The following is an 11420-nucleotide window of genomic DNA, read 5'->3' on the forward strand; positions in this document are numbered from 1 at the left end:
TTTGATCTCCCATGAGAGACGGCTGACTGACGGACTCAAAGCATCTTTGCAATCTGTTCATATTGAATTGATTGACAGTTCATTGCCTTCCTCTGAATGTTCAAATGTTTTAAAAACAATGAACGTATTAAGCAAAACTCCTCTATCAGCTATGGCTTGTACTCAAGGAACTTGCTATTTCTAAAAAGAATAATTACAAGGGAAATGCACAAATTACAAGCACATCTAGTGTACGACTGATGCATCACCAGCGTCATCTGTATTTTATTCAGGCTTTCACAGAAAAAAAGCTATACATAATGATACTAATACTGGTAAACACATCTTGACATATTACATATCTCAATCCATAGTATCAAAGAATGAATAAAGTACCATGTAGCATCTTCAGATATTTACTGAAAGACCAAAAGCATTCCGTGTATGCGATGTAGTCAGTTTTCGAAAACGTAAAATGCTGTGATTGTTCTGAAATATGAGCAGTAGGAAAACATTACAGTTGTGCAAAATCATCAGATCATGTTACATTCTGGTTATTGACAGGGCTTATTTGACGGCTAGTGTAATGGCAAGTGTGGTTCTTATATATTAATGTGCGTCTATATGTCCTTCCATTTATTTTCCAGACTTAGTTCCTTCAGTCTATGAGACGAGTAATAAGACAAACTGTATGTCCAAACGTTGACTACTCATGTTCACACAGCAAAGATCCGTCGAACACTTAAATCCGTGCAGATATGCATATAAACTACGCAAACACGAATACTTCAGGTAGATTTAAATGCACACAAATGCACTTGTACACAAATGCTACTTAGTATCATGCAAATATTAATTCTTGTGCAGATATTCTTTTATTCAGATAAAATATTTCACTTAAAACAGTCAGAAAGCAATGATATTGTATTTTTGCTTAGAAGCCACAGAAGGTTATGGATATGAAGGATATGATTGGTTATTCTTGTTTTTGTACCAGATGCCTTCAAATGTGCTCACCAATGACTTTTGATCCTCAGCAGCCATGATTCGTTTCCAGTGACTTTGTTTTGTTTCAACTCCCTACAGAAAATAACGGTGCTGTTCATTGTCTCCACATCATGCGCTGTGACGTTTGAGGAACTCCATCAGACACCTCTCCAAAAATACAAAAACAAACGAAATACAGATTGTGATTACAATCAGGCTGGAAATTATACATTTTGTCTGCCTAAACAGACTTTAGAAAATCTTCATGAAGAATCAACCTTCCTGCTTAATGCTGCACTTTGAAAAGAAAGACCTGTCCAAGAGTTTTAGTACAATCAGTTTATGACACAGACCAAACCAAACCACAATTTGCAATGTGGCTTCGCTATCCAACTGTGATTTCAAATGGAAACCAGCAAGGCTGTCCGAATAACACAAGATCCGCAGGATTTTTTTTTTTTTTTTTCCAAAAGCTTCAGAAAACCTTTTTGTTGAAGCAGTCCTCCAGTTCTCATTGCATCTTCTACAATGCAGCATAGCAGCAGTAACTTTTTCCCTCTGCACTCATGTCTGTGTGTTTTCTGGTGCTGCTGGGCAAGGCACCGTCTCAGTTTTTCTCCTGTCCTCACCCAGCAGGCTTCAGAGTTTAGGTGACGGCGCTGGTTGTGACGGTGGAAGCCGTGGTGGTCCTGCTCTGGCCTTTTCTCCGCTTCCCCCCTCCACCTCCTCCTTTGCCTTCTCGTCCTCTCCCTCGTGCATTTTCTCTCCTGTTTGTGTCATCCTGTCTGTTGCTCTTATTCTTTTTGTCTGAAATGACAATATACAGACAAAATGATTGATCACTCTGCTTTCCAACAGGAATCTTAAAAGGCAATTATCATCACCTTGTGTTTTGTGGAGAAACTGCTGTCAAAAGAACAACATGAATTGCTGAATGAATCTAATAACTAATAACGGATGCATCAATATGGCCGCTTGATCTTGAACGTCTAGATAAGCCTATTAAAATGTCAGGATTTTGTAAAAAAAAAAAAAGATAAGACCAACATAATTTCAAATCTATTTTAAACCTTAATATGACATCCTGCACAATTTAAATGAAAAAAAAAAGAAAAAAAGACAACAAAATGGATGCAGAAGTGTACAAACCCTTTAACCAATGCTTTGTTGAGGCACCTTTTGATTCAGTTTCAGCTTTGAAGAATTTTTATTTGGTCAACATCCTACATCTTGACTTTGCAACAATTGGTTAATATGTCTCATCAAAGGTTGCAGGATCCATTAGTAAAGTTACGTTTTGAGAATATATCTTGTCCACAGCTTCTTCGTTCCTAAGCGCACACCTGAGAGTTCAAAACTGACTAGTATTTAGAACTATTCTGAGTTCCCTCACTTTTAAGAGAAAAAGATTCACCCATAGCATAATCCACTATGGCAAATAGGGCTTTTTTGCTGTTATGCAGGGGAGTAGTCTTCAAGTAGTTTGGTTTCATAAGCCCATGATAGATTCTTCCACAAGACCTTGAAAGATTTTAGACATGACAAAAACCTTTAAAAAGCGCTTATGTCTTTCAGCCCTCTTCAGTTTAGACATTTAGATAAAACGTGAGACCAATATCACACGAAGAACACAGGACTACTCAGAAATTGCCGCTCTGTTAGGGTTGGAGACTCCCTAACCGATATCTGTCTGTGCCTCTTGATTTACCTTTTTGTATAATTAGATAATTTAAATTCTTTATCATCTTCTGTCCATCTATAGCTTTAGTTAAATGGTGCAAGAAAGCCTTCAAGGAGAGCTGAAAGTTTAGTCAGATGCATTGGTGTTTACATCAGTGTTTACTACCGAAGGCTGACTGCTGGACTTGAATCAAAAAGTGATTCAACAGAGTTAACATTCACATTTATGCCACCAGGTTATTGCAGATTGTTTTTTTTTGTTTTTTTTATTTCTCAGTCTGACAGACCTTTTTGTTCTTCAGTTGGGTAATATAATGTGTTGCACTTTAAAGACGGAAACATTCTGTAATTGTTTGTCCCAGGTTTGGTCAATTTGGAGATGAATTTTCATTAACAATTAAGAAAAATATCCATATGACAGAATGCAGCACCACAAAAAAGTTGCAAAAGTATGTAATAGATGTGCAAGGCCAATATACAGTAGGTCACTCTATTACAACATCCATAGACTGATACTTGAAATCTGTACCTATATATTTAGGAACATTTTCCTCAATCAGTTAATATAGTACATATTAGCAGTGGCAGTTTTAGTTTATTTTGGGTTTCCTAGAGCATAACACCTGTGGAGGTCAAAAAAGTATAAGTTTTGGGGGAATTTTGGGACACCAGCTGCATGACATAAGAACTTATTGTGACTTATTGTGTCATATGAACTGTCAAGAACAGTTTGAAAGGACTTGCCAGAGGAAAATAGTTTTTGTAAGCCAGAAATGAAACGGCTCTAAATGAATATGCGGAGGAAATACTAAAGATTATGATCCAACTCATTACCACAACAACTACGTTTGCTTCTATGTTTTAATGGTCTGGATGAATTACTCACATTCTCAGGAAATAAACACCAGCAACATTGCTGGAATAATGTTTGGAATGGGAGCTACTGTAGTGTCAGTTGCTAAAGCAATACTTACTACAATAATTATCTGCCTAAATCTTAGAAAAGACATGATATGCTTTTTCGGATTGTTCAATTACTGTAAATGTTTAAGTCCTCCCTCAGAAGCGGTCTCTCCTACATTTTTAGATTAGTGCAATTGAATCTTGTGAAAAAAAAAAAAAAAAAAAAAAAAAAAAAAAAATATATATATATATATATATATATATATTAGATGGCTCCAAATATTGTATCATTTCTAACCAGGGACCTGTTTATTTGTAATTAAAATAAGAACCTATTTCTTAGATTAACAGCTTATTTGCAGCAGCGACCGTCTCCACAACTGAGCTCCACTACTGTACAATCTCACTCCTGCAGGAAGAAAGCCAACTCCGAATGCTGTATATTTGCCGACAGTCACAGAAAATTAAAACTATCATCTCTTTAACATCAACAAGCCAGAACTTTTATAGCAACGGATCAACATTAGCAGTGAACTCAAAGCCCAGCTGTCCTGTAGCACATGGGACCGATCTGGCAGTGGTCTCTTGGTCTGTTTAATTTAAATTTCAACAGCTACTCACTCCTCTGTCCCACTTGACACACTCTCAAACCGTGCACGCCGTACTCTCTGCTTTAGCTCTTGTACACACCTGTCACAGATTTTAAGGGCATAATCACAGCCTAAATAACAGACTTCCCACACTGTAGTTAATTTTCAGACACCATCAGTTCAGAAGTGGGATGAGCTGACCATTTTAAAGGTTTACAAGAGCACTATGGATAGTGAAGTAGCAATTTTCTGTTTTACAAATCACTTAAAATCACTTAATGAGACATATGTCAAGGGCCTAGCGAAGGCCAGTGACAACTTCAATAGTAGCCACAAAGTGGAAAACAGACATTAATGTCTAACAGTCACTGAATCAAATTTGATTGTTCCTGAGTCCTGAGTGCTAAAAAACACCACAAAATCTACAAGCACATCTAAAAAATTTTAATAAAAATATGAAAATATATGTATATACATGCTGATTATTTTTTGTCACTTGTTTCACAAAATGAAACTCCTATGTGTTTTTGGTTCATTGCACACAGTGGAAAAATATCACTGAATTCATATATTGTGACATTGACTTTCTGAAATGAGGGACAGAAAATATTAACTTTTTTAGCATTTAATAACAAATCAATAGTTTTTTTGTTCTCAAATACTAAATTGGAGACTTCAGTTATTTACTTTGAACCTTTAATAATAAAAAAATAATCTTGTGAAATGATGCATATGCTTCTATTTCCAGGTGTATAAAAATTATTTTTGGTATATGCTCTGTCTTGTAAAGGAGATATGTCATCATTCTATTTGGCTGGGTTTTATTTACAGATGTTTCTGTCCCATATTTTTGTAGATTTTCAATGAACCAGAAAAAATCTGATTCTCTGAATCAGAGAAAATCTACATAAAATATGTAAAATATGTAAATAAAATATGTAAAATACATATTTTATTTTTTTTAAAATATGTATGATTTTGTAAAGTAAACAAATGCTTATATGTAAAAAAATATAATAAAATATTATAAAATTTTTATTTATTTACAACAGTAAAAAAAATTAATTATTTATATCTCTTACACAGAAAACAAAATCAGCTAGACTCTTTAATGGCAAAATTAGCATTCAAATATTGGTCACAAAATCTAACCTGTATTTCTGCCACTGACCCACAAAAACATCGTTGTTGGCATATTTACAACTAAAACCTAGAAGAATCTGAGCCATGCTAATTTTCCGGCTACAATTGATTTGTTAAAAATAAACACAGCTAAACACTCATTTGGTGAACTGACTGACATTTAGCAAGATTCCATAAAGAATGTGAATCATTAGTGTCTTTAATTTCATTAATGTTGCATCCATAAACTGAGCTTTTGTGCTCATTATTTTAACAATCCCTTAAAACTAAGCATGAACAGCTGAAATTAAACATGCAAGAGCGGAGCATGTTTGAAGAGTCCTCGAAAATATTTCAAAAACACTAGCAGACGCACTCACTGTGTAAGGACTTAATTAGGTCTCTAACAAATCGCTGATGGAGCCGAGAGACGGGGACTCCATCAGTTTATGACAGCTCTGATTGCACCTACTCTCCATCCAAGCTAAACAGTTTTGCTTGACAAATGCAATAACACATGCAGCAAATCCTTTCGCGTGAGACTTTTTTTTTTTTTCGTTGAGCTTCAGGAAACAGTGGGGTGGGGGGCGGAAATCACAGCCAAATCAACACAAAGCGTGAGATGTGCAGGCCACTAAATCACTAATGTTATACAAGATCTGCCCCCTGTGTTTTATATAGCCCGCCTGCCAGCCAGCTCCCACAGATGAATCCACAGCTGCGCTCTTTTACCCACATGAACTTGTTCATTGGAGTCACAGTGCCATCACCCATGAATTATCCAGCCGATAAAAATCATTCCCGTGCATTTTAGTAGAAGTTTAGCAAGATGAGGCTAAGGGAAAAAAAAAGGCTTCTAAACTTTAACAGTTGGTTGTTACGTAATCCGTAAGGCTTCTAGGATTTTATATGCATCATAAGAAACCTCTTCTATCATTCTTATTTTCTTAATTTTAAAATAGCTTTGCATAAAGCTTAGAAAGAGTTTGCAATTTTTCACCGCTAAGTATTCTTTCGAACTCAAAGCCGAAGGTTTTTCCTAGAAGAGGTGGCAAGAGTGAATTTGCTTCGTGTGTTTGATACCGTGTAGTCAAAAGGCAAGGCAAGGCAAGGCAAGTTTATTTATATAGCACTTTAAAACAGTACCACTGACCAAAGTGCTGTACAATCACAAAAGTCAGTGAATAGCCAGCTCTTCGATGAACAACTACAATCCTTCATCCGAGCAGATCTGTACGGGACACTGTCAGATCATGTTCTGTTGTTTAGATCCAGAACCCGAGAGGAACTTTCCAAGTTTAGAGAATGGTAACATAATATGCAAGCCCTCCCCATGTTTACTCACATACAGTGTATCGGGGCAGGCCATCTGTTACATGTTGAAACATCTGTACTGCTGCCAGCACTGTGCAAATGTTGTTAGCCAACGTTGCTGCTGTGGCCGAAATCCCCTAAGCGTGCCACCGTCCAATAAAGACTTTAAATACTCCCTATTTAAAGTTCCGCTTGCCCTTGTAACTAACTTTACTGTTCTAGCCTTTGTGAAAATTGGTGCATTATGTAAAAGAAACTGACATGTGGGGGCATTTAGAGAGAAGGTGATTTGCTAATAACTTCAAATTAATGTTAATCCTATTGCAATTGAAGAGATCTAATCCAATGAAATTAAATAAGTAGGCGCAGCAGCTACTAAAGTGCAGCAAACAAGTATTTGACTTTTTTCTGTTTTTGCTTTTAGTGTCACACTTTCTTATTTTTCAAATTTTCAAAAAAGATAAAAAAAAAAATCATTTTGACACGAGAAACCCCGAGGAATGCAAAAACTGTTCCACAAATGAGCTCAGCATTTTTCCGAAAGCTGCTTTCAAATTCAGTGGACCGACTACTGATACAATCAATATGTAACTTACATAGCACCCTCAGTGAGACCATGAAGTGACTTAAACTCTCAAAAAGCAACTCTTCATGTCCTAATCTAAAGAAATGTAAGAACAAACGAGAAACAAGAACATTCATCAGTAATTCATAAGAATTGCAAGGCTTTTTTTCTGGCTCTGAGACTATAGTGAGACACATGAGTAGTACTGAATCCTAGGAATGACTGGCCTACTATTTCTCCTAAAATCACATTAAATGTTGGTAGTCCAACAGAAAGAACAACACTGGACACATTTGAAACCCTTGGCAAAACCCACTACTGTTCAAAAAGAACACAAAGATCTTCTCACATTTTCTCAAGAAATAAAACAAACCCATCTTGACCACCTTTAGGGAAATATTCAGTAGACTTATAAGACACTATGTGTCATCAAAATGTGACCTTAAGATCCAACATACGTGGCAGCAGGTGGGACGATCTGAAGAACATAAGTCTTTCAGTGGGAATTCATTAATGGCCTAGTCAAGTCTGAACCTAAATCCTGGTGTGATAGCTGTTTCTCATACAAACAAACACTGCATTTTCTTGAACTTTATATGCAGAGTTGTTATTTGATGGCCTCAGCAGTTAAAGTATACTAAACTGTGAGAATGACTGTTAACCTGCTGGAGAGCAAGCGGTTGTGTGCAACCATGAAAGCCTCTCGCTTCAGTGGTCTTCAGAAACAAACAGCCCTTTCTCTAGTTTTTCAGATCCCCGTCCAGCTCAGCAGTGCGTAATGTCCACCCTTCATCTGCTCAACTGGTGGATTGAGTTTATTGTTTATACGTGCTAAGCTCAGGAGATTCTGTAACCTTCTTTGTCTTCTGCCAAACCAAGCCCGACCAACATGCTGCGAGTCAAAAATACACTTGTGAATGTGCTAACCTTTTAAAAAAGTGAGCAATGTTCCTTAATAAATGACTTTATTAAGGAACATTTTTGACTTTCATTTGCTCATATGTTCAAGGGGAAAAAAAACTCATTTGTGAATCAGCTTTTTTAATTGTGTCTTTTACCTCTAGGACAAGGCGTCTTGGTCACAACACACTTCCTCCTTTCTGTCTCTGGAGCACAGGTCTGTGAGGGCACATAAGCAGGGGAGGTGTCCACACTGTGAATCTGGGGAAGGGGTGAACGAACCCGGGTTTGTGAGCCCTTCTTAAATCCACATGTCTTGTTCTTCTTCATGCAGGAACTCCATTGGCTCCACTCTCCTAGTTCACACTCTGAAGCATGATGACCTGGGACAAAAATATGTGTATATATATATATATATATATATATATATATATATATATATATTTAGATATGTTCAAAAAACTTAGGAGCTGAGTGAAGGGTTCAAATCTTCAGCATCTCACATTCGCTTCATATTTTCTGTGCTTTTCACACCTCAATAGGTTTGACTTAGGATAATGAGCTTAGGGAGTCTGCACATCTGAAAACAATTTGTGATTTGTGGATGGATTTATAGCAGGGGAGCAACAGGTTTGGGTAGTTGCTTAGAAACTGAAAATGTGTTGTCTTTAAGCAGACTCTGCATGTGACAATTATGGATAGGAGCAGAGCCAGTTAAACTTAGTAATACAGTGCCTTGCTAAAGTATTCATGTCTCTGGAGCATTTTAACATTTTGCCAAGTTATAAGAACAGACTTCAAAGTATTTTAAAGACATCTAGAAAGTATTCACAATGTTCGACATTTACTCTTTCCTCAAAATTCTCCACACAAATACCCCACTATGAGTATGTGGAAAAAGGTTTCGGGGATTTACTGAAAATTGGAAACCAGAAAATCACAATAAGTGTTCACAACCTTCACCAAAAAGATCACAATTTAACTGTTTCCACTGAAATCCTGAATAAAGAGCTGTTAGAGGCTGTACAACAGTTGAGGCGGAGGTTTGCCTTCTTGGGGAACATACAGCAAAAACTACAACACATCGGTTTGTTCAGAACCAGAATGTAACTGAGAATCTGTGGCATGTATTAAAAATTCCAATTCACAGACTCTTATCGTCTAATCTGACTAAACTTGAAAAGAAGAAAAATCAAAACTACAGTTTCTGGTTGTACAAAGCTGGAAGAGAGGTACCTAAAAGGCCTGCAGGTGCAGTGAACGTGGCTCTACAGAGGATTTATTTTAGGTAGGCTGAATAGAAATGCATTACACACTTTTCAGAGAATTCTTTGTAAAATAAAATAAAAAAATAAACAATTTAACAATTACATAAAAATCTAATTAAAATACTTTGATGTTTGTAGTTGTAATGTGTCGAATGTGAAAAGGTTCAAAGTGCATGACTACTTTTACAATGCCAAAAAAGTTTGGCATTTGAAGTATTTCGGCTGTAAGTGCTTCAGGCACTAAAAAGGAAATTAGAGTGTGGATATTGCCTCAAACAATGGCTAAACGAGAAATAAGTAAGATGAAATGGCAACGTTGTTTTGTAAGTTTTATGCAAAAATTGTAAATGTTCACTCACCATCACAATCCATGGTGTTATTGGCGGTGTGCTTGCCTGGAGGGCAGCTGACATAACATCGGCCACTGTGTGAATACAAGCCCTCCTTACATTTTGTGCAAAAGTTGCGACTGAAGCATGCTTCACAATTGTCAATTTTACACTCTGAAAACATACAAAGAAAGAGAATTTCAAAGCAATCAGTTTCAGGATGTTTTCAGTTCCAAACACAGATAATGAAATATTCAGTCTAAACATTTCAAACTTTCAGACAAAATACAAGAAAAATCCTTGATTTTTAGTTTCTCAGAGTTTTATTAGTACTCGTAAAATGCACAGGATTTTATTGTTTCAGAGTAGCTAGAGTTGCCTTTTCAAAACACATCCAATACAGGGCTGATTTATTTCTTCTTCTTTTTTTTAAACTAGTTTAAATAAACACTGCCAGAATCTGTTATAGCAGATTTCACAACAGGTGATTTCTCAATATCTCAGATTTGAAAACCGTTCCAACCGTACGTGACCACAAGTACCTCAAATCTGACCCTTAACACACTTCACTCTCTTGTGTAGCTATATTAAAAATACTCCTGCTGGCCTCTCAGTTAGTCTTTAAAAATGGAAATATCTTTATGATCCCAAAGCGTTATGCTAAAAGTAGCATTGTCCAGACTCCAGAAAATATGTGTCAAAGTATTTATCATCTACAGATTTCTTCTGTTTTTATCCAATTTGGGTCATCATACGCATGTATGTATGTTTTGTCAAGCATACATACGTAAATACAACAGTGATTAAGTTATGTGAATTTCATGTACTTTACCCAACACAGTCAGATCTAATGGTAAATTGTAATTGTGTCATTTTTAAATGATGAATGAACTGTGGTTTAATCATTTTCTTAAAATTCAATTTCACTTGACACCTCCATACACTCAGGCCTTACCGTCTGACTTGTTGAATCTAGAAATCATTTAAATCGCACCTGTCTGAAAACACGAAGTTGGTTAAAAGATTTCAAAAAGTAATACAGTGTTTATGATTTAATAAAACATTCCTTGGGTGTGTGCCCCACTACATCTGGCTACAACTGATGGCATTTCAGACAAGGGAGATCATATCAACAGCCAAACACGGTGGTGGCAGTATGGTGGTCATTGTGGTGGTCATTGTGTCTAACATATTGGGAAGGATAGGTCCCAATATAGAAAAAAAAAAAATCCTCTTTTGTGTCATTTACTAACTTATCAATGCTACTCTTAAAATAAATGTGAGTAGATACATTAATAAAATAAGATATTACGAAGTACTTTATAAAGTTCCATTATGAACTTTCTAAAACAGTGATAAAAATGTATTTTTTTTAAAACAGGCTACATTTTCTGCAGCTGCTGTGATGCCAAAACCAGAAATGATCCATCAGTGAGATCTTAATGCTCTTCCTTTTTGCTTCCAATTACTATTGTCAAGCCTTGACAGCTAAATTTCACATAAACAATCTTTTTAGCATGATAATTTAAGATTAATGTTGCTAATGTTACATTTAAAGATGACATGTAAAAAGCCAGATGATTGGATAATAACCCCAGTTTACCACTAAGTGCCTCTGAAAAGAATGTAAAGGATAAATTTAACCATTTGAGCAACAAAATTGAAACAAAACAACAAAAAGAATGTGTTTTATGGAGTTTTGTTTGGTCTGCAAACCATTATGACATTACATTAACTTATTTATCAAATATAATCTAACTTGATGTGTAAAATATAGTCTATT

At 36.0% G+C, this 11420-nt stretch overlaps 1 protein-coding gene across 1 annotated transcript; it reads right to left on the reverse strand.

The window, feature by feature from the left end:
• Nucleotides 1-224: 224 nt before the first annotated feature.
• On the reverse strand, nt 225-9836 carry rspo1 (R-spondin 1). The gene is made up of 3 exons (XM_015034567.1): nt 9668-9836; nt 8199-8423; nt 225-1773 (listed from the first exon to the last, which is right to left on the reverse strand). Exons 1-3 carry the CDS (start codon nt 9819-9821, stop codon nt 1613-1615), a joined length of 540 nt encoding a protein of 179 aa, XP_014890053.1. The 5' UTR covers nt 9822-9836; the 3' UTR covers nt 225-1612.
• Between the last annotated feature and the right edge of the window lie 1584 nt (nt 9837-11420).

This window comes from Poecilia latipinna, unplaced genomic scaffold (assembly GCF_001443285.1).
Source record: "Poecilia latipinna isolate Pla-1442-1.1 unplaced genomic scaffold, P_latipinna-1.0 Scaffold304, whole genome shotgun sequence".
Taxonomy (NCBI): Eukaryota; Metazoa; Chordata; class Actinopteri; order Cyprinodontiformes; family Poeciliidae; genus Poecilia; species Poecilia latipinna.